Source organism: Corylus avellana, chromosome ca2 (genome assembly GCF_901000735.1).
Source record: "Corylus avellana chromosome ca2, CavTom2PMs-1.0".
NCBI classification, from domain to species: domain Eukaryota; kingdom Viridiplantae; phylum Streptophyta; class Magnoliopsida; order Fagales; family Betulaceae; genus Corylus; species Corylus avellana.
The window spans coordinates 12019402-12044058 of record NC_081542.1 but is presented as its reverse complement, the minus strand read 5'-3'; the positions used below and the strand labels follow the sequence as shown (position 1 = coordinate 12044058).

The following is a 24657-nucleotide window of genomic DNA, read 5'->3' as shown; positions in this document are numbered from 1 at the left end:
GTTTTCCTACACGAAACTGGTTAAATCGCTAGCTTTTCACCAGGGGGTGTGGGCTCAAGGGATTGTTTGCACCTACCCATGAGGTGTTGAATCTTGGACCTTAAAGAGATGATAATTTCTTAATAGTTGTTTGCTATTGTTTTGGCTTTGAAAATTTTGAAAGCAAGGCCTAAAATTGTCCTGTGAAGCAGCCCAGCGAGTGCTAATTCTCAACTCTAGGTATGGTAGCTACTCGATGAATGAGAACTAATTTTCATTGAGCAAATAATTGGTTATCACCTTCATTCTTCAGTAGAATCAGCACTGTTAAGAACAATTATACTCGGACAGGAGTTTCAACAAGAAATCCTTCAACTATAAATCCAAATTGGAAGATATGGTCTAAATCAGTTATGGCTGCGGTGGTTCACTCGCTCCTAACTCCTATTCTAGCGGACCAGCAATGCGTATTTTCGTTTTTTTTTATTATTATTATTATTTTATTTTAAAATTTTTTCATGAAGGATATTCTTGTCCTTGAGATGTGTATCAACAATTTTTAGTAGTTTAAAAAAGACATTATCAATTAGGTGATAGTTTGAATGAGTATATAAACTAGCTCTCAAAATTAACATATGTACTTATGTAGAATCAAGTCTAAGAGAAGAAGCTTCTATGGTTTCACCTCATCATTACTTATAACTGCAGCTGCCACTGAGAAATTTGACCTAATTGCAACATCAAAGTTGTAAGAAAAGTTAGAGGGAGGAGGCTTAGACAATTCATTGAGTAATTAATAGCCAAGCAAAGAAATGCTCTAAATAAAATTGGAACATACATTTATAATAAACAGGTGAAAATTCAAGACAAGTGGAATTCCCATATGCTACTCCCTTGGCTCTAAGATTCACATATGCAACTTCATGAGGAAACTGCCTTATCCCATCCCATAAACAGCTTGTAAGAGGCCCTCCTCCCACATGACAACCAGAAGAATTTTCTTCAGACAGAGCAAGCCTTTTCACCATCAGCATTAAAGAGATGGTTTTCCTCTCTGCTAGTCACAGCAGTTACTATGGGTAGTAGAGCAACAGCAGATCTATTGGAAAGAGTCCTGTATATGGCTTTAATTGTCTTTGGAGTTGTTCGGCAACAGCCTCCAACAAGGGAAGCCCCTACCTCACACCATCTGTCTACATATGAGACAAAATCCTCATCTGAAACCCCAGTATTTTGCTGCAACAAAATCAAAGCGGGATTACACAAGAATAAGATCCAGAGTGTATTTCCAAATTTTCATTGCATTTGGTCTGAAAATCATCAAGAAAAACAGGAAGCAGATCATGATGTGATCAATCATTGATGTAGCTAAATGAGAAGGATAAAGGTGGGGGAGAGAGAGAGAGAGGAATTAGATCATGATGTGATCAATCAGACTATAATTGATGTCTTTGTTGATTAAAGCCAAAAAGATGCTTCTATCTAGAGAATTTGGGCACTCCTTCATTACAATACAGAAATAAATAATTTGAGAACATCGGTTTTTAATAAGTAAAGAATAAAAACAAATGGAGAACATATTTAAAATTGACGTTTGAAAAAAACACTTTCCAAAGCATTGCTTTTGCACACACAACCTGCACACTATTGAAAGTTTTCTGCCATGGGACAGACACATATCACTTTTTAAAGGTTGGGTTGTAGGAATTTGTAACAAATTTATGTCCCTAAAAAAATGCATAGTTGCATCAACCATAGGCACATAGTCCAGGTTACTGAAAAAAAGTTAAAACAGTAAACAGAACTCTAACCCTCTGCTCAAGGTAGAATATATCTCTTTGATAAAGGATTCCATCCTCAAATTTCGTACAAAACAAGACAAATTGTAATTGCTAACGTGGCATCCACAACAAAAGAAAATGGACTTACCACCCACTCCTTTTGCTCAGCATCATAACATTCGCCACTGTTTGGATATATGACTATAGGTTTAGTTGACACCTGAAGGAATTGCTCAAAATAATCAGGTTAGGAATTCCATTAGGCAAAGTGCAGCATAGGAATGTAACAATTCAGAGGTAAAACATTCATATATTGGAAAGTAAATAAAGTAGGCACATAGGTCCTATGATTTTTCACAACGCAATAAGTTATTCCACTGAAACAAAATGAACGGACCAGAAAGTATAGATCCACAGCAAGTTACCTAGAATGTAGATAACTGGTATGCAGAACAGGGGTGGAAACGTGGTACACCACCTACCCAGGAATTTGGAATGATGGGGGTAGATTTAGATACAATTTTTGTAGATTGTTTAATGAGAAATTAAATTATGATAATATAGTCTTCTAATCTAAATAATTTATCCTACTTTGTCCAGAAAAAGTCTATAACAATAGAAGAAAAAAATGAAAATTTTCAGATTGCAAAAATTAGCAAATTGGAACTCAACTGTAGCACAATTTGGATCAATGATCCCATAACGTGATTGTTCACGGGTCTGAATTAAACCATCTAAAATTTATTCAAGTATTTGCCAACTCCAATGCATACATTAACCTCCATCTCTAGAAATAGTCAATAAACCTAGGATTAATGTTATCTCCTGAAAAAATTAAAATAGCTTAGAAGAAGCTGACAATATCTTACGTCAACAAGGACGCAGCCAAATTATCTAACGTTAGAAGATAGTAGAGTGAACAATCTTTAGCTTGTTCTACAGCATTTTATGCAAGATTCTGTTAATAAAAGAAAGACTAGAAAGGTCAAGATGTGAAATGGCTCTTAACAACAGAAAACTCAGACTTATGCTCAACAACATTAGGAATAAAATTCAAAGAGAAAAAGAAAACCGGAAAATGGACAGCATCCTAAAGATGATACCTTTTTAATAGATAATATCAGTCCACGAATGAATCTAGGTGGGGTACAGTTGATTCCCACTGCAACAACTTTCTTGCATGATTCGGCAATGGATGCACATTCAAGAATGGAATCACCACTAACCACATTTACACCATCTTTAGAATTGAAAGAAAACCATGCAGGAATCTTTATGTCTTCCTCCTCCAAAATATCCGCAAAAGCCTGCATAAACATTAAGCTTTCAACACAAAATCAAGAAGTAAAACACCATAATTACGCCAAAATCCTTATTCTCAATAAAGAACAACACACACCCACACACACTCTTTTGCAATGACTCTTAAGAAATTTTATTTATGACCCAAACCAAATATTGGGCACCTTACTGAAAAATTAGAAAGATCTGTCGGCCATGACTAGTATGAAGCCAACAAGAAAAAATCATTGGCCTTTATTCAATATCTTTATGAAAACATTACTAAAAATCAATAAGCTTTGACCGATACCTGAGCTTCTAGTTTATTAGGAACTGTTTCAAATGCAATTAGGTCAGCACCTGACTCTGCTAGGACTTGAACCCTTCTCCGATGAAAATCTTTCAACGTTTCTAATGTAATTGCATCACCATAATTGCCACTGTTAAGGTACACAACAAGAAAAAAGACAGAGGTTCACTGAATTGTCAATATGGGCATCAATTCTCAATTTGAAGAAAGAACAGCAGTCTGCCAAAACTTTGTTCTTTAAACCCTTGTCCCCTCACCCCAACAAAGGAGGAAAAAAACACTTCATCTTTTCTAGCTTGCTGAGATTCCATATTTATGGCTCAAATATATGATACACATGCATGTAAGGCAGGAATAACCAAAAGTATGTAATGTTATGCCAATATTACACATTGGGGATTGTGACAGTTTACTCATGAACTGCTAGATCTAGGTCATATCAAAGCATATGATAATTGCAGCTCATGCAATTACTTTAAGGAGCACTTGTTGACTCACCTGTACTCAGACCCATCAGCCAAGTAAGCCCCATAGCTCCCCACAGATGCTGCAACTAATATGGGACGATGTTTGAGAATTCTACCATCTCCAGTGTCATTTGATGAACATTCAACACATCTTTCATAATAATTATCTCGTGCCTCACAGGCGATTTCAACACTTCTTCTAAGCAAGGTTTCACCTTCTTCTCTAGAAAATCCTTTAGCCTGGAAGCCCTGAATTGTGGCCTGTGCACATACAAATAAACTTGAATTCTATTTTGCGTATAGAGAACTAAGAGATCATCATTAGTTAAGGGAACTTGCCTGATAAGATGCTGAGATTATAATATCTGCACCAGCTTCAAGGTAATTAAGGTGTACCTGCACCATCAAGCAACTCAATAAATTCTGCGAATACAGGAAAGGAGAAATTATAATCCAATTGTTTCAGTTAAACATATCAATTTTCACTCAAGATATATTTCCTAAGGTCAAGGTCACCAAATGCTGAGTTCATACCTATTTTTTTAATTGTGATTTCTTTTTTTTTGATAAGTAAAATTATATACCAACCAAAATCTTTAATGCAAAAGTAAAATATTTTTCATTTGAAATAACTTTTCCACATTAACCCTTTACCCGTAAAAATGTTATTCAGTAAATACTCTACTATTGATAAATTTTTAAGCATTCTACTACTATTAAGTTTATTAAAACAATCAACACTGTCTTCATATTCATCCAAAAAGAGTTTATTAAAACACTCGTTTACCATATAACAATAGGTAGATGGGTCAGATTAGTTGATCAGGTGAAATAAATAAGAAAAGGGACAAGATGAATAATGCATTTGTTTGAGTTTTAACTTTCAGCCATTTTTACACTCTCCTAAAAATTTTACCAAAACTGGAAAACTCATAAATTAACTTAAACGTAGGTAGTTATCAGATGGTAGCTCCATGTCCCTAAATATTATTTGATATTTATATGGAATTCATAGAAGTCACAAACCAAACATAAAGAGAAAAGTGAAGCATTTTTCTTTAAACAGATTTTACAACAACGTAATGGTCAAGAGCTCCCTTAACAGTCAAAAAAACATAAAATTTATGCCTAAGAAAAAATGTGTCGTATAAGAAACTATTCCCACATAGTGGTTCGATCATCTATTCAATGCTTTATCTATAGAAAACAAACCTGAAAAGATGATTCAATGCACAAAAGCTTAGGGCATATTTGGTATTGTGTTAAGGAGTTTAAAAAATACTTTTAGTACATAAAAAACTATGTCAATCAAAACTGGGTCTGTTTGGTAAAAAAATGTTATTAAAAAAACAAAAAAACTTTTTTCACCTTTTTACTCTAAAAAAGTCGAAAACTACGTTTTGAGGAAATCTAAGCTCTTTAAGACTTTTTCTATAGACAAAAGCTCAATTTTCCCTTGAAATTCCAAACAGTAAGTGTCAGAAGCCCTACGCATTTGGTTTGGTGGTCTCAATTCATAAAACTACAGTCCACCATGTCCCAATGAGCGGGGACAGGGCCATGCGACAGATGCTTTCAAGATTTCATAAGGGAGGAGGAAAGAGGCCCTGGCCAACCATCATAATTAGTGAACACGTGTCTTCTTTTCACCGAAAATCTTATACTGGTCGGACTGAAGTGATTTTCAAACAAGTAATCTCAAAGAGTCAGAAACCGTGTCCACATGGTCTCCCAAATTCATACAATTATTGCACACCTTCATTTGTTAATCACAGCAAAAACCAAGATCTGAGCAACTTTACCACACTAATCAGAGACTCGTTAACACTAAAAACCACCAAAATGAACACATGCCAGTATTCAAGAAACGTGAAAAGTAAAAATCTCAATGATTTCTTAAACTTCACACAAACCATATCCTTTTCTATTTGTCTCAAATTAATGAAGGTCCCTTTTTTTTTCTCAATTTTTCCAATTTCTCTCTTTTGGAACTCCAACTAACGAATATCTCAAGTCCAACACTTCCAATTGCATTAATTTCTCCCACTTTCTCAGCAGCCAAACCACCCTAAAAAGAAATATGAATGACAAAATTAAACAAACAGAAACCAAAACTACAAAGCAACCTAACTAATCAACACAATTGACATCAAACTCAATGAATGCACAATCACAAAGTCTTGCAGATAAAACTCTACATACATTTTCACACACGCAAACCCACACACACGCAGAGAGAGGACCTCGCGAATAAGGTGAGGGGAAGTGAGGAGGCACTTGGCGCTCCAGAGCGGATCGTTGAGGTCCGCGCCGTGGCGCTCCAGCTCCGTCGCTAGCCCTCCGTCCACCACGGCGGTTCCTCCGGTTTGCAAGAGGAACTCGCTCATCAACGACGACGTTTCGGCGCTGCCGCTGCCCAGTCCCATCGTTCTCGCTCCCAGTTCGTTGGGTTTTGAATGAGAGAGTGAATTGAGTCTTTAATTCCGCAACTTTTATTTATTAGTACGACAAAATTGTTCGAAATTTTAAATAGACCCTTCATAACTTCATATTTCACAAGTACCATCGCATGTCCAGATTCATTTATGTCATAAATGACCATTATATGTCCGGATTCATTTATGTCATAAATGTTACGCTTACGTTAAAAAAAGAAAATTTATAGAATGAAGTGGCACAACATGATTAAGAAAAATATTAATTTAAATTAAAAAAAAAAATCAATTATGTTGTATCACGTCACCTTGTAAGAATTTTTTTGTAAAATATTTTGTAAGCTTAACATTCATCTACCTAAGATAAGGATTGTTAGTTTTCTCAAGGGTGAGTTATTTTGTTAAAAAAAGGGTTGAAAATGTGTAACCGTGCTTAGAGACAATTAAGGCATAAGCACTTGTTTTAGCGAGAGAAATGCTACACGTACTTTATTTTATAATATGTTTGGATTCATTCATAAGAGATAAATGCTAAGCTTACAAAATATTTTATATAAAAAATTCTTATAAAGTGAAGTGGCACAATATGATTGAGAAGAAGATGAATTCAAATTTTGAAAAATTCAATCATGTTGTGCCACGTCATTTTGTAAGAGCATTTACAATGGAGGAGCCAAATTTTTATGCAAAATGGCTTTTCAAAACTCACTTTATCTAGTTTAACTAATTAATTTTTAAAGGCACATACATCCGATTAGCTATATTTTTATCTATATCAATTAAATATTATTTTTTTTACTCTTTAGAGCATTCTCAATGGAGAAGCCAGATTGTATTTTTATCTAAAATGGCTAATCATATTTGTAAAAAACCCCACACATTGGATTAGCAAAAAAAAAAAAAATGCAAAATGAATATTTGATTGGATTAGCCAAAAAAAAAAAAAAACTACATGTAGCAACACTTTTCAAGGGAACAATTTTATTTTTTATTGTTTCTCTCACCTATTTTCTCTTTTTTCTCAAAACTTTTCACACTTTTCAATGGATAATTATGAGAATATTCTTTCACAGTTTTTAATAAAAAGATATTTAAATGATATAGATAAAAATATTGCTAATCGGATGTAGGAGGTCTTTAAAAATTCATTAATTAAACTAGTGTAACATCCCCAGCCCGTTAAGGCTGAGTTTGCCACTTTTCTTCTTTTACAACAAAAGTTTTTGCAAAGATATATAAGGTCTATCAGAGTACTTGATTTTAGAGGATACGAAAAATGTATAAAACATTATTCAAGAGATTTTATTACAAGCGAAATTAGAAAACATTAAACTTTAGTTGCGGAATATCATATCATTACAATAACTTATATGAAAAGACTTTGAAAATTAATAATTATTCCCACCCCAGTCCGGCCTCCTATTCCAGCATCCTTTCTACCTGAAAACAAGAAATAAAACTGAATGAGCCCAAAGGGGGCCCAGCAAGTAAAATCCACAACCATAAATAGTTTTACTCCTTGTTCTCAGGTTTGAAAATCATTTTCGCAAATAAATATAATTCTAGCCATAATAATATCTGTATGTACGGTTGCATCTCCCGTAACATATACATACTATTACATCTAGTAATAGATCATCGTTGTAAATCGTCTTTATAAATCATCATCATAATGCATCATTATAAATAATCTTTGTAAATCATCATAGCATATCATCGTTGAAAATATAGTATCATTTTCTCATAATAGGGCCCATGTACACTATTACCCCTGTGCACGAGGGTTGCGGGTCCTGTGACCATGGCACTGAACTGAGGCCTCAGCCATGCCCGACCGTCAATTAACTCTTTTTTCTTGGTGCACTCAACGGTCTGTTGATGGAATACCACCTTCTGGCATAGCCTCCTTCAGTGGTTTCGCCTCCATCCGAGTATCGGTACCGAACTCTCATCTTATCTTATCTTGGGACCAAAAATACTCTCCTCCATACATGTGCCCTCATTTCATAAACATTTATCTCATCTCTTGTACTTTTCTTTGTACTTCTTTTGATGCATCTTGGGGCAACATGTAGGAGGGTTTATCATCATTTTTCTTTCTTATAATCATCATCATTTCTCAACTTTCTTTTCTTAAAATGGAAAACTTTTCCAAATATAAACTTGTTGTGCTTAGAAAGCATTTAAACAAATAGAAACTTTCTAGATAATTCTTTTAGAAATCCTTCATGCATGCAACATAACTTAATAATACGTAAATAAAATAATCATTTACAATTTGATACAAGAATATATAAATAGCATGACATGAAGTAATTTTAGAAGGGGTAGTGAATTTACTTACCTCTAGACTGAAGCTAAAAGTGGTATGAAGGAAGCCAGTTGCTCCAATATGACTAACACCACTAGTATATCTTTTGAAACTAATTTCTAAAGTCCGCTATCTCTTGTGTTCTTTCTTTCTTGTAGCGCTTGGTCTCGCCCTTTCTCTCTCTGTTCTGAGTAAATACTCTTAGAAAGAAGAAAGACCGAGTAAAAAAGCGGAAGAAGGAAGAATATATGCAAGAGATGGGAGAGGAGATGAGTTGTGAAAATTGTGAAGGAGAAGAGCTCTATTTATAGGAGAAAATCAAACACTATTCTACCTTCAATTTACAATTATACCCTCATTTTACTATTTCACCAACCCTACACTATTTCACCAACCCTATACTATTTCACCAACCCTATACTATTCTACCTTCAATTTACAATTATACCCTCATTCTATCTTCAATTTACAATTATACCCTCATTCTATCTTCAATTTACAATTATACCCTCATTCTATCTTCAATTTACAATTATACCCTCATTTTACTATTTCACCAACCCTATACTATTTCACCAATTACCATTCTCTAATTACCACTCTCATAAATTTCCCAAGAATTAAAATCCTTAGCTACAATGGATATTAAAATAACATCATTATCAAAAATAATCTATTTAAATAGCTTTGAAAATTCTGGGGCACTACAATCTTCCCTCCTTATTAGAATTTCGTCCTCGAAATTAAAACCTATAATATTATCGTCCAATCTTCAAGTTGAGGGATTCAGATAATATTCCTTTCAATCCTTCATCAAAGCTTACTCTCTTTTATCATATTGAAATTCCATCTCCTTCTTCTATGAGAAAATCTTATTCACAGTCTAAAGTCTCAATTTCTGCAATCATTCATCAATTCACACTAAAATCTTACCTCAAAATCTTTTCCATTGTTTCTTTCCAACCTCAATAACAACAATCGAGTTATTCATCAACAGTCTACAATCAAGGTTTAAACATCAAATTAATAAATCATGTGATCAATAGTTCATCCCTCCAATCATCATAGTCCTCATTTCAAGCCTGCAATAATTCTCTCGATCTAATTTAATCAATCTTATCAAAAAGGTGTAAAAATCATCCCCGCCTATATTCTCTTTAGTATCTCAGTATTCCAAATCATGCATACCAAATTTTAATATGATGCTCTAATAATTATTAACTTCTCACCATCATAAACCTGTAAAAGTAAATAGCACCAACATTCTACAGTTTATATTTTCCAAAAACATCATTACATGAATATACCTCAGAAGTGACATCATAATTCAATTCATTCTAAATACACAACCGTTTCTATTTTCTCATCCCAACTTTTGTGTTGATGCTACAATATCAGCGAAAATCTTTCAGTACTACATCTTTACTTGATAAATCATAACTCAACAATAGAAACTCGTAATTATGATTTCAACTCAAATGAAATACACGATTACATCAAATGTAAGATTCTCATCCATTCTTGACTAATACATATTGTGCTTGCTGCGTTCTAGAGATGAAATTGATAAGCAAGCAAAGTAGGATATGGGTAAGTTTCCAAGCTGGATGTCCCAAAACACTCATGTTATAATTTCTCTCCCTTGGGTCTTGCAAGGTCAAGAAGAGAAAAGAGAGAAAGATAGTCCTGTTGCTTTCTAGAAATGAAGATTTGAAAAGCATTTCAGGACATGATGTGCATGTGACTCATTTTCGAGACTTTCAAAATACCCATATCGGATGCTCCCTCTCCTCTGTCATGTATGGAGACTGAGAAGAAAAGGGAGATATTTAGCCTGAGAAGCATGATCAAGGATAATCTTGCTTCCTCAGGACATGATCAACGATAATCTTGCTTCGATGGTTTTTGAGAGTATAAGGTGTTGGGTTTGTGAATCAAGTCGTAATGCTGCATTTTTTTTCTCTCTTGAGGATATGCTCAACTGGAAGAAAAGTCGAGCTTTCATTGTATGGAAGGCTATTAACAGAAGATTTCAGGCGAAGGGGTATGATCAGAAGGCATGTGTTGCAATGGAGAAAGAGGTGGGAATTTATAGGAAAGATTTCTGGTAATGAACGAGCGCGTGGTGCGCGTTGGCATGACAATTGCCCACGCATGGAATCCAAAGTCGTTGATTGAACAGTGGGTTTGAAAAATGAGCTCAGTCGAATTTATGACAGGAGACCAGATCCTACTGCAACGGGATCTTTTGACAAAAATCCTTCGCGGCCCGAGGTCGCCTAACGCTTTGTTGTTTACTGTTTATTTCACTTGAAGTGAAAAATTTCTTTAAAGCCACTCGTCTGCTACTTCCAGAAACTTCAAAAAATTCTCTTCAGTTTCTGACGCTCAGTCTCTTCTCAATACTTCATCTCTCCCAAATTCTTCGTATTCTCAACTATTTTTCCTTACTCTCCTAAATATGGGAGCATCATCATCATCCGTTAACAACCTCGATTTGAATGTTGCTCCTGCAGCACAACCCATTGTTATGCCTGACGTGCAACCGGATGTGCCTGTTGTTCCCCCTGAAGTGTCTGCTATTCATCCCGTCGTACCTGTTACACACCCTAATGAACCTGCTGCATATCCTAACGTATGGCAGCCAACTTTTGTCTTTGACAATCGTCCTATCACTATTCATGATTCTGTCATGCTCCATGATTCTACTGCTGTAGCAGTGGCCAAAGGTTTTGTAATTCCACGGGATCAAACATTCTTAGCGGATAGGTCGGATACTGATGCTATTAATAATTCATTGGCATTCAGTATCCAAGGTGCTGCTTCAGTTTCTGACATGGCACAACATTTGAGTGCCAGAAATGTTGAGCTGAAAGTCTCAAGAAACCAAATCGGGGTCTTACAGCGAATGCTCAAATACTACAAACGAAAACACGTGGATTTGAAGCAGGAGAATACTCAGCTGAAAAAGATGATGTTATCTTACGCAGAATACTTGGGACCAAAGATGCTAGAAATGGAGAAGAATACCGAACGTCTCTAGCGACAGCACGAAAAACTCCGGGTCGATGTTCAGGGGTATTGCAAGTCTCTCCGCACACGCTCTAGTCAGGTACCTCATTAGAAATAAATATTCCCTTAGATAATTCAATTATAAATATATATGATTCTGCTCATACTAGGTTTTCTCTATGCAGAAATAATTTTCCTGGAGTAGCTCTAAGGAACAATCTACTCATCATTACCACGTGTCTCTTTATGCAACAAATTCCCTTTTTTTTTTTTTGATGGACACTGGTATGTAATATTATAAGGAGCTTGTTCTCCAAACATTTCTTTTCGTAATCATTCAGTACTCATTCAATATTCATTATATAATCATCCTGTCATTATAATAACTTCCTTTAAACAAACAATCTGTTTAACAAGTTAATCACTCAATAAAACATCTAAGTATGCACCATCACATGTTATCAACCTCTAAAATATTTTAATATCATTGAACATATATCTTATAAGAGAAATTTAGATCATGTCACTATATTATATCACTGTATTATATTGTCTTTCAACTCTTACCTTTATGCTTCAATTTACCTCAAGAATAATAATCCATTATCTTTACTTAGTAAAAGAAAATTATATCAAAAGCTTTGGCATGTAACTAAAATTTCTCATAATTTCATATCCACTAATGCCTCAAAATTTAAATATTATCCACAACCTAGGAGCATCAATTCATCCTCAAAACTTTAAGCATCACTTCAATATAATTTACCTCAATTACAGAAAACCTAACACCTCAAATTCTAAGGATCACCTCAAAGATTTCATGAATTGTACCTTAAAGTCATCACAATCATTTGAAAATATCAAAATCCTTAAACCACAACTTTATATATCAAAATATCTTATAGATTCTAGGGTATACCTCATTTGCATTCATCCCTGCAATACTTAGGCATTCACTTCATGCCACTACGTAATCCTTATTCATCAATCCATATATTACAACATCAATCATAGTATCATTATTGTCATCAACCAAACCTTAGCCATTACCAAAAACTCATATAAACTATTATATCATTAATTCAGTTCAAGAATCATTTCACCACCGACATCCATAAGACTATTCATTACCAAGTCACTTACACAATTTGTCTCACAACCTAAATCCATAAAACCATTTTGTCACCAAGTTAATTACACAAATCATCACGCAACCTAAATCTATAAAATCATCATACAATTTTAAATTATGATCAATAATATTTTCTAAATCCTCGAGACACCTTAAAATATACCCTTATCAATCGATACTCTAGAAAACTGCCGCAAATCCAATTAGGCAGATACTATAGATCACAACCTATCTATAAAATAAAAATTCATCTTCGTCATTAACTTAATCACAATAATAAAATCCTCCAAATAAATCACACTAAGATGATTTTTTTTTTTTTTTTTAATAACCAAAAAAAAAAAAAATTATCCCTTAGAAAATGCCCATGCATCATTTATTATAGACCACACAAAAATATGCACTCTACGTGGCCGGAATGTGGCTTCTTATTAACCCCCCAAATTTTTTTTGTTTTTTTTTTTTTGAAAAGTCTGCCAGAACCTTATAACCTTTGCTCTGATACCAAAATTGTAACATCCCCAGCCCGTTAAGGCTGAGTTTGCCACTTTTCTTCTTTTACAACAAAAGTTCTTGCAAAGATCTATAAGGTCTATCAGAGTACTTGATTTTAAAGGATACAAAAAATGTATAAAACATTATTCAAGAGATTTTATTACAAGCGAAATTAGAAAACATTAAACTTTAGTTGCGGAATATCATATTATTATAATCACTGATATGAAAAGACTTTGAAAATTAATAATTATTCCCATCCCCATTCCGGCCTCCTATTCCAGCATCCTTTCTACCTGAAAACAAGAAATAAAACTGAATGAGCCCAAAGGGGGCCCAGCAAGTAAAATCTACAACCATAAATAGTTTTACTCCTTGTTCTCAGTTTTGAAAATCGTTTTCACAAATAAATATACATCCAGCCATAATAATATATGTATGTACGGTTGCATCTCCCGTAACATATACATACTATTACCTCTAGTAATAGATCATCGTTGTAAATCATCTTTATAAATCATCATCATAATGCATCATTATAAATCATCATTGTAAATCATCTCTGTAAATCATCATAGCATATCATCGTTGAAAATATAGTATCATTTTCTCATAATAAGGCCCATGTACACTATTACCCCTGTGCACGAGGGTTGCGGGTCCTTGTGACCATGGCACTGAACTGTGGCCACAGCCATGCCCGACCGTCAATTAACTCTTTCTTGGTGCACTCAACGGTCTAGTTGATGGAATACCACCTTCTGGCATAGCCTCCTTCAGTGGTTTCGCCTCCATCCGAGTATCGGTACCGAACTCTCATCTTTACTTATCTTGGGGCCAAAAATACTCTCCTCCATACATGTGCCCTCATTTCATAAACATTTATCTCATCTCTTGTACTTTTCTTTGTACTTCTTTTGATGCATCTTAGGGCAACATGTAGGAGGGTTTATCATCATTTTTTCTTTCTTATAATCATCATCATTTCTCAACTTTCTTTTCTCAAAATGGAAACCTTTTCAAATATAAACTTGTTGTACTTAGAAAGCGTTTAAATAAATAGAAACTTTCTAGATAATTCTTTTAGAAATCCTTCATGCATGCAACATAACTTCATAATACATAAATAAAATAATCATTTACAATTTACTAAAGAATGAATAAATAGCATGACATGAAGTAATTTTAGAAGGGGTAGTGAATTTACTTACCTCTAGACTGAAGCTAAAAGTGGTATGAAGGAATCTAGTTGCTCCAATATGACTAACACCACTAGTATATCTTTTGAAACTAATTTCTAAAGTCCGCTATCTCTTGTGTTCTTTCTTTCTTGTAGCGCTTGGTCTCGCCCTTTCTCTCTCTGTTCTGAGTAAACACTCTTAGAAAGAAGAAAGACCGAGTAAAAAGCGGAAGAAGGAAGAATATATGCAAGAGATGGGAGAGGAGATGAGTGGTGAAAATTGTGAAGGAGAAGAGCTCTATTTATAGGAGAAAATCAAACACTATTCTACCTTCAATTTACAATTATACCCTCATTTTACTATTTCACCAACCCTATACTATTCTACCTACCCTATACTATTCTACCTACCCTATACTATTCTACCTACCCTATACTATTCTACCTTCTTATTCTACCATCCTTATACCTACCATTTACTATCCTATTATTTCACCAATTACCATTCTCTAATTACCACTCTCATAAATTTCCCAAGAATTAAAATCCTTAGCTACAATGGATATTAAAATAACATCATTATCAAAATAATCTATTTAAATAGCTTTGAAAATTCTGGGACACTACAGATACAGTGACCACATACGTTGAGTTCATGATGTTAGAGTCATGCAAGCGAACTAAAGATCAAAATGGCATGTTGGTGGTGAGTGTAGAACCACCTACAATGCCCAAGTTAGTGAGAGAATATGAGTAATACTACATGCTCATATGTCATCTCACTCTTATATAATTTGGTTGATGTTGTAGTACCCATAAGATTTTAGATCAATCTTTATTAAGAAAAAAATGAAAAATTTAAAGGCGGATGAGCATTGAAACATTAGTCCAATTATATATTTCTTTTGATAAGTAACATTAGTCCAATTATATAAAAAGGATGAAAGTTGAGTATTTAGTATTACTAAAGAATATGAGCAAAACAATCGATTTTCTCACATTGTGTAGAGGCTATACATGCCCTTGATTGGTAGGTATGCCAAGTGCAACAAGTGCCTTGTGACATGGGATCGCTTGTTAAATGTGGTGATTTAATTCTCATGGTCATGGAGCCTTTAATTTCTTATGGTCATGGAGCTGTCAACCTTTATCCTTGTTGGACAAGTCTCGAAGGACAAATTATCTAAGACTAGCAACTCTCAATTTCAAATGAACTAGATAATATCCAATTAATTATAGTGGAGGGGTATTTTTGTCTTTTTACTTTTTGAGGGGACAAAAATACACATCCACTATAACTAACTGGATATTATCCAGTTCATTTGAAATGAAGAGGATCCTAATTCCTTTCCTTAGGAGGGAGAACAGCCAATTCCTTTCTTCCTTGATTAGTGGGTTATTAATTGGGTGGATCCGTGGATATGGTTTACTTATATAACCTATTCTGTAGAGAGTTCGTTTGGATGTACTAATTTTTTTTATTCTTTTCTATTATTTTTAAAATTGTGAATACCGTGGAAAAAAAAATTGAAATTATGTTTGGATGATTTAAAGAATTTAAAATAAAATTGTGAAAAATAAATATAAAAATAAAAAATAATGATTATCACAAAAACAAAAAATATAAAAAATTGGTGTGGTTTTTAAACCCCCCTAGGGGTGGCTAGGTCAACCCCAAGTGTTTAGGGGTGGATCAGCCACCCCCAAAACTGGAAAATTGCTTGGGGGTGGTCGAGCCACCCTTGAGGGGGTGGATCAGCCACCCATAGGCGCTATTTGGGAGTGGCTCGACCACCCCTAGACACCTGGGAGTGGTCTAGCCACCATCTTGGGAGTTGTCCTACCACCGCCTCTAACTATATATATTTTAAAATTTTTTACTAATATCAATGTCCGATTAGATCTTTGCATAGATTTGGACATTGAGACTATCAAGGGGATTACTCGATGGATAATGACAACTAAAGGTGTCAAAAATTACCGAGGAACTAGGGATTCCGGTTGCGGTTTGGAAAAACCAAAAACCGGGATATATATATATATATATACTTTAGGTAATTAAATTAATATATATAAGAACCAGTTACCAGACCGAGTACAAACCAGACCAACCGAGGTCCTGGTTTCCAGTTCCAGTTTTCCAAAACCCAGAACCAGGTACCCTGGTTCCAGTCCCTGATTTTGGCCAAAAACCAGGAAATGGACCAGGTTGACACACCTGGTGACAACCAAGATGAGTAAAACGTACATGGATACTTGTTATTTACATTTCTATATAACATGATTATTTTATGTATCAAATGTGCATTTTACAACTCACATGAAATTCATTTTAAAATAATTTGAACTCTATTTTTTGTGTGGAAATGATTGATGAATAAAAATATAATGGATAGGAGATCAAGGGGTTTGATGCTTTTGCAACTCTCAAGACGCTCTCTGCTAGGGTTTCATCTCTAGCAGAGAGCATCGTCGGAGGGGGAGAACCCTTGTTCTCCCCCTCCCCCCTCCTCCCCTTCATCCTCTTCTCTCCCCACCCTAGAGCTAACTTATTTACTTGATGTCCCTTGCTCTTTGGGCGTTTTCTTCCTCTCCCTCCCTCTCCGCCTCTTTTCTGATTTTAGGGTTTTTTGAAGGCTGATCTTCCGCCCTTCTCCATCAGCCATGCCTGTTGTTGGGTCAGGTTTGGCTCTGGTTTGTGTCTTGCCCGATCGACCGCCTGTCGCCTGGTCCACCTCGACGCGTGCTCCACCACCTTGCTACCCGGATCCGCCAATGCCCATCACACCTTTTGCACTGGATCCGTCTCTCCGGATGCGGTTTGATTTCGGTTCCCTCCGGCTGTTTTGTTGATTTCGTTTCTAGTTAATTTATTTCCTTTCCTTTATGTCTGTCTTTTGCAGTGCATTTTGGTGTGTTGTTTTTGTTGCCTAGCCTATTTCTCACACTTTGTGGGTGATGCTCTTGGAGGATTCACTCAAACTCTCCCCCAGTTTGTTTTGTGTGCGACGCTGATTTCCTCCACACCCGCTTTGCCGCTTACCGTCCGCTGTCGGGTCTTTCCTCGTGTCCCCCAATGATGAGCTCCAACGTCACCTTCCGCGTCAGTTTCCGGCCAGCACGTGATCGGCTTCCTTCCGGCTGCCGTTTCCCGCTTAATGTGATTCTCCAATTTTTTTCCTATTCTGTTGGTTTCTATTTGTTGTTTGTCCGATTTTTTCTATTTTGTTTGTATTTCTGTTTTAGTCCCTTTAATTCCTTGTACGCTTTTATTTCCTTTTTTTTTTCTTGCAATAAGGCTTTGTCCCCTCTCGATCTGAATCTGTGATGCCCTCTGGGTTATTTGCTATGGTCTAGACCTTTGAGTTGTGGATGTGAACGCCATCTTGGCTTTCGGGTCGAGGATGAAGAGTTTCGATTGTGGGTTTTTCTACCCTCAGTTCCGAGGAATAAGCACTACCCATGCATTAGTTTGACACAGATCTTTTTTTAATATGTAAATTAGTCATGGGTTAGTGGATTGGTTTTGGGTTTGGAATGTAATACGTCATCTATGACGCTTGTGACCTTGTAGCTTTAGCTATGGTTGCTTGTAAGAGCTTATGCTCATGATTTCTATAAATGAGACTAATATGGATTCCCTTTCATATATATATATATATATATATATATATATATATATATAATGAAAATGATGCGTTTATAAATGCATACATATAAAAGACTGTGAATTAATTTACATCGTACGACATGGTACACCGATACATGCAGACCATCGCGAGATTACAATTATACAAGTTAACCTTATAATCCAAGGGTTTTACTTTTATTGTTTGGCCTTAGATCCAATGGTTATTTTGTGACTGACACAAGCCATGTTTGATTGATTGTCAACATTACGAACATCACTAGCAGTGTGGACCACTCGAGGTCGGACTCGATTGGGTGGGGTTCCCACCCGCTGTGGAATGTTCGATTTGAGCCATAACTATTGCCTGAAAAGGCGAGTCCGTCACCACAGCCCCACCAAAGTGCAAGTTGGTAAAGCCTCTTCTTAGTAGCATCTGGTTCGCGGACTACTACCGGAAGCGAGTCTGAACCTGTGACCATTAGGAAAAAAGGAGGGAGGGAATTGAACCTTATTCCCTGCTGCTTTACCAACTCAACTACCACCTTGGTGGTCTATGACATGTTTACTTATTATATCATGCACTATATTTATAATGTATACCATGACATTCTTTTATTTGACGAAAGACTTCATTTATATTACTTCTTGTGATTTACATCCTTTTGCTAAAAAACTAAGTTCATTGCATGATAACATATACACCATGTGTATTATTACTCTCTAAGTCGTAGACTTATAGTTGTATTTTTTTCACCTATAAAATAATGGTCGGGTTAACGCTTGAGGACTCATCACAGGATTTTAGAGGTCATTCATGCAGTTTAAAGTGTGCTAAAGTGGTACATCAAACTACCAAAGTCTGATAAAAATGCAACTTTTATTTATTTATTATATTCTTATAATACCCTTATTCCTTAAAAACTAAAATAAAAATTTAATAAAATAAAAAGCTAACAATTTAATTTTTTAAAAAAATCAGAAAATTAATTTTTTAGTTTTTTTGGTTTAATATATTTATATTTTTTTATTAAGAGTGACATGTGTCACCATTTTATTGGCGTTGATGTGATATCTATCAGAATTCGTCAACTGTTTTGACGAAATTTGACTCTAGGGACTATCTTTTTTTTTTTAGCTCATCTTAGGGACCTCTAAGTTCACTTTCATACAACATTGAGTAATTTTTAATTTAGGCAAACCACATGGTATGATTTTGCATTTATTTGTATTTTTTATACTGTATGAGCGATTTGTAATTTAGGTCAATTACAGTGACTAATTTTTTATTTGTCCCAAAACAAAAAAAAAAACTTTTTTTTTTTTTTTTTGTGTGTGTTTAAGACTGTTTAATTTAGTTTTTAAGATAATAAGGGTATTACAGGAATATAATAAAAAAAGTTGAATTTTTGGCACACTTTGGTAATTTAACGTACTACTTTTTTTTTACATGTCTGTACAAGAGGAGGGAAAATGGGATCGAATTAGTGACCTTCGCTTCATAAAGCGCGGTCTTTAACCGATTAAGTTACCCCTTGAGTTAAAAATGGTTGTTAGTTGAGAGGGCTTTTTATATTTTTCAAAAATAAAAAATAAAAAATTACAAGATAAGTAATGTTTGAATAACTTATCATGCTCGCAAAACAAACTTTATACAAACAACTCAAACACCTTCTTACATTCTCAAAAGCAATTATTCTTAAGTAGCTCAAAAAAAAAAAAAAGGAAAACAGTAAATTGAAATAAGTAATGTTTGAATAACTTATCATGCTCGCAAAACAAACTTTATACAAACAACTCAAACACCTTCTTACATTCTCAAAAGCCATTATTCTTAAGTAGCTCTTCGCTTAAATAAAACCTTTTTTTTAAAAAAAAAAAGGGTAAATGGAAATAAGTAATGTTTGAATAACTTATCGAGAGGTGCTGCTATACGGTCAGTTTTCTGCCTTCCATTAAAATGCTGCCACCTCACCTATTATATCTCCCTAAAATAAGATCAAAACACCATATAAAATCTCAGATTACTCAACTCACGACTCACCGAATAAAAAAAAAATCATCGGATCGCAGGAGATAAATCGGCAGCGGTGTGGGCAGCGGCGTAACCGGAGTTGGCGGCTGGGTCACGACCACGCTGGGTCATGGGGCCGTGACCCACGCTGGCAAACCCACGCTGGCCTGAGACCCGCGTGGGTCTGCAGACCCACGCTGGGTCAGGAAGACCCACGTCGGCCTGAGACCCGCGTGGGGCCGGCCTGAGACACGCGTGGTCTCAGGCCGGACTCCTGTCAAATCTGGTAAAATATATTTCCAATTTTCATGTGTATTTTTTACAGAATGGAAGAATCTTCTATGAGACCATGTTGGCAGGGTTCTGAATCAAAATCAAATTTAGAGGGCTTCTCACAACTTCTTCGACTTCTTTGTTGGTGTCTGGCTTACATTTCTACACCTGATGCAATGGAAACTGGTGTTTTCATTTGGACGTGGTTGGTTCAGCTCCACCTCAATTGGGATCTCTTATATTTGTTGAGCTTGTTGATGCATGGTTATGGACAAATAACAATTGATACAAAGCAAGGCCTTTTTGCCTCAGAAGCAAGGTGTTCAGGTCTCAGATGAAGCTCCGATGAAGCTCTCATTTTGCACTTTAACTCTCACCCTTTCTCTCTCCCTCTCAAAATCTAGTGTTTTTGTTCTAGAAAATTTGTGTGCAATTTTTTTACTTTAGATGAGGTGTCTTATTTCTATTGGGTGGCAGAAAACTCATGTTTTCTGCCACGACCGAATGGAAGATATCCCCTAACTTATCATGCTTGCAAAACAAACTTTATACAAACAACTCAAACACCTTCTTACATTCTCAAAAGCCATTATTTTTAAATAGCTCTTCGCTTAAATAAAACTTAAAAAAAAAAAATGGAAATGGAAATAAGTAATGTTTGAATAACTTATCATGCTCGCAAAACAAACTTTATACAAACAACTCAAACATCTTCTTACATTCTCAAAAGCCATTATTCTTAAGTAGCTCTTCGCTTAAATAAAACTTTTTTTTTTTTTTATAAAAAAAAAAAAAACGTAAACGAAAATTATTCAACAAGTCTAGGATGGCTATGTGTTTACACCCTATAAATAAGGGTATTGCATTCAACTTCTGAATTACATAACAATATTTTAAGAGAGGAAAAAAGAGTGGAAATATGAGGAGATGTGTGGGGATAATGATAGTACTTTTTGTCATTGTTTCAGTTGTCGAGGAAGCCAATGGCAATCGCCATGGCACTCTCCCTAACTCTGCACCAACCTATCGCTTTCTTGTTTCCAAACAAACGCATCCTCTCGGATACGATGTTGCTTGCTATAATAACTGCATTAAGAAGAGACATTGCTGTAAATTAAAAAATATCCGGGCATTTACTTTTTCTACAAGTATTTTACTTTGCTCCAAGTTCAAGGATACGACTTTTGTATTTTTATATTTTCTTTTTCTCCAAGTATTTTGCTTGGAGAATACTCAAACATTATCCTATATAAATGCATGTCTGCTTTATTATAAATTCAGTTTTAACTATCAATTAAATTTAAGTCTCTTAGGTGTATTCAAAATCAATTGGGATGCAACAATTGTGTCTTGCCGTCAAATCCATTTATGACGTACTTACATAAGTTTATGTAAGGTGTACTCTATATGATGCCATGCAATCCATTCAAAAATTTTCCACATACCTCAAGAGTCACCTTATTTATTTATATTTGTCAAAAATCTCCTTAATTTGTCAAAAAGAATTGTCATGCAGCGAAATTTCTCAAAGAAGTCCATCAAGAACTCAAATATATATATAAAGAGGTGAAAAACTAAAAAATAGTTTTTATATATATATATTAGTTTTTATGAATGAAAAATTGACCAAAAACAAAAAAAATTAAAAGCTAATTTTCAATATGTTATATGGATTAAGGCCTCGTATTTTCACCTTGTTAGTTTAAGAATTGTTAAATTGGCTGGATTCATGTAAACAAAATATATGTGTTTAATTAGCTTGTTAAATTGTGCAGTGTGAAAGATAGCAAAATAAGCAAAATATGTGAATCACACAGGGTCTCGTCTGGAGGCTCGTCTGCACTACGTCCAGACGAGAAGAAGGAAATTTTTCCAGAAAGCTTCGTCTGAAGTGTCGTTTGCACCATCGTCCGGACGAGATTGATATGTAAGAAAACCCGAGAGGTTCGTCTGAAGTCTCGTCTGCACCATCGTCGGAACGAGAGTGATATGCAAAAAACCCAAGAGCTTCGTCTGAAGTCTCGTCTGCACCAACATCCGGACGCGCCGCTACAGAGAACTAGTGTTAGCGATTTTAACCTAGGTTCGTTCGAACGGACATTCATGTCGTTCGGATGCCTAGTGCATTGCGTGAAATGTTTACTTAGAAAATAGTTCTCGTCCGGACGAGCTTACTAACCGTCCGGACGCGTAGTAGCAGATGAGGTTGTTAGTATTTGAATTTGTATTTTAGCTGGACTAGGAGTCCATGGTCTATATAATTGGAACTATGCATAGACGTAGTGGTACGATTTCTAATTAGGTTTTAAGAGATCTTGGGCTTAGAAAGGAGTTGAAGAAATCGAAGTCAACCGGAGTTCCAGTGAAGGGAGATCACGTAGAAGGAACAATCTAGATGTTCTGGAAGAACTACTGCGGTAGCAGATAAGTGGGTCGCTTGTCTGGTATACTTGAATGTCAAAGTGCATAGGTTATGTAAATCTTCGACATTAAGATATTTCTTGTTATTCTACTGATTTAGTTGATTTCCTGGGTTTGGCTGCCCCGGAGAGGTTTTACATTTAGAGAGTTCTCTAAATGGTTTCCTCTTCGTAAACAAATCTTTGTGTTTCTTGATGGTTGATTTATTTCCGAACATTGTTTAATTTGGAAGTCGATTAGTTTTTCACACCTCTTTATAAAAATTAATATATATATATATATATATATATATATATAAATTCGTTAAGAGACTCGAGACCAATTGAATAAATTAATGTTAAGCATGACAAAAAAAAAATTGCAAGATACATTTATTTGTTTTAAATAATAATTAATTTTTTCTTTTATTATTTATTTTCTTAATTATATTTTTTAATAATTTTTTTAATTTTATTTTTTTAATCTTGGCCCCCTTAAACAAATTGCAGGCTCCACTACTGTCTTTGTGTATGTCTGTTCCGTATATTACGAACCCAACAATGGTAGTGGCTTATGCAGCTTGAAAGGCAATATTTTTAAAAAAAGATTTGGGCCTACAAAATGTTATTATGGAAGATGATGCTCTGAAAGTAATTCATAGTTTTCATACGTAAGACCAACTATTGCATATATATGGTACGTTAACTGAGGATGCGAAGTTTGCTTTGCAAAGCTTCCAGTCTTGGCGTGTGATGCATACAAGAAAAGAGAAAATATGGTGACACACCTGTTGGCGAAAGGGGCACTCTATACACCAACAGAGAAAATTTGGACAGAAGACTATCCTGATTTTATTCATGATGTAATACATGAAGAATGTTGTAATCTTTGATGCTTTTGATTGAATGAATGAATGAAATTTCACTTAAAAAAAAAAGTCTTTCAGAGTTTGATGTGGTCTTTTCTGTTGAAATAATGAGGATGTGAAAATTATAGCGAAGCAATATAGAAAATAAACATAAAGAACTTTACGGGTGGTTCGGTGTTAGAGACCTACGTCCACCACTTGGAATACCCCTAAGGGTTACATTGTGCTCATTAACTTGATATGTCTATAATACAAATGTCTGTATTTATAGGGTAATGTCTAAATACACGTATAGTAATCAAATCCCCTTGATTTGATAACAATCCCAATATTTGATTATAATCAGCCCATAAATAGAGAATATTTGATATCAACATAATTATAGAATATACGAAAAATATTATAACATCCCCCCTTAAACTTAAGGTGGAATATTCTGGAACCTTGAGTTTGAAATCAGATAAAATGACGATTGTGGTGGTGGAGGCCGGGGACGAGCTGTAAATGGTGGAGGCTATCGGAGGAAATAGAGGTTGGTGGGCAGCCAATGACGATGGCAGTTGAATGCAAATTCAAAAGGGTTGACAAGGGGCCAAACTCCAAAAGGGGCTGAGAAACGGGCTAGGGCTGAAAATGAGCCAAACTTTAAGAGGGCCGACGACAGGCCAAAATCCAAAAGGGGCCGACAACGGGCCAGAGCTGACAATGAGCCAAACTTCAAGAGGGCCAACAATAAGCCAGGGCCGACTAGGGCCAAAACAGAAAAAGGGCTGACTTGGGCCAAAAAAAAAAAAAAAATGAGCCCACTTGGGCGGTTATCAGATCGGTGCACTGAACCTGACTAGCGTGTAGCACGCGTGGTGTGGTCCACTTGGACCGTTTCTTCTTCTTCTTCTTCTTCTTCTTCTTTTTATTTATTTATTTTTTTTACGGATCCGGATCTGGTGTGGGCAGCTACAATATAGGACTGTGAGCTTAGCTGATGAGCAAGGATTTAGTGCAGCTGTCTGCAAGACCAAGTCTATGATGTAAGGATCCAATATGGCGATGTACACCACAAGTTTGTAAGCTTGGTTTTGCAAGTATGATCC

At 35.3% G+C, this 24657-nt stretch overlaps 1 protein-coding gene across 2 annotated transcripts; it reads right to left on the bottom strand.

Moving 5' to 3' along the window:
* Nucleotides 1–583: 583 nt before the first annotated feature.
* LOC132171950 (homocysteine S-methyltransferase 2) lies at nucleotides 584–6273 on the bottom strand. 2 transcript variants are annotated; one of them, XR_009439097.1, is made up of 8 exons: nucleotides 6062–6273; nucleotides 4158–4214; nucleotides 3850–4079; nucleotides 3352–3481; nucleotides 2864–3067; nucleotides 1909–1980; nucleotides 818–1215; nucleotides 584–707 (listed from the first exon to the last, which is right to left on the bottom strand). XR_009439097.1 is itself a non-coding variant. In XM_059583370.1 (7 exons), exons 1-7 carry the CDS (start codon nucleotides 6242–6244, stop codon nucleotides 982–984), a joined length of 1110 nt encoding a protein of 369 aa, XP_059439353.1. In that variant the 5' UTR covers nucleotides 6245–6273; the 3' UTR covers nucleotides 765–981. The 2 variants fall into 2 exon arrangements, 1 of the variants encoding a protein (XP_059439353.1); XM_059583370.1 differs by lacking the exon at nucleotides 584–707 and having other exon boundaries at nucleotides 765–1215.
* Between the last annotated feature and the right edge of the window lie 18384 nt (nucleotides 6274–24657).

Excerpts from the sequence above, each read along its gene's own strand:
- LOC132171950 (XM_059583370.1), bottom strand. The coding sequence starts at position 6,244 with ATGGGACTGGGCAGCGGCAGCGCCGAAACGTCGTCGTTGATGAGCGAG. Across the intron at positions 3,482-3,849 it reads GCTGATGGGTCTGAGTACAG|TGGCAATTATGGTGATGCAA; the intron begins GTGAGTCAACAA and ends GTACCTTAACAG. Across the intron at positions 1,981-2,863 it reads TGATATTATCTATTAAAAAG|GTGTCAACTAAACCTATAGT; the intron begins GTATCATCTTTA and ends CAATTCCTTCAG.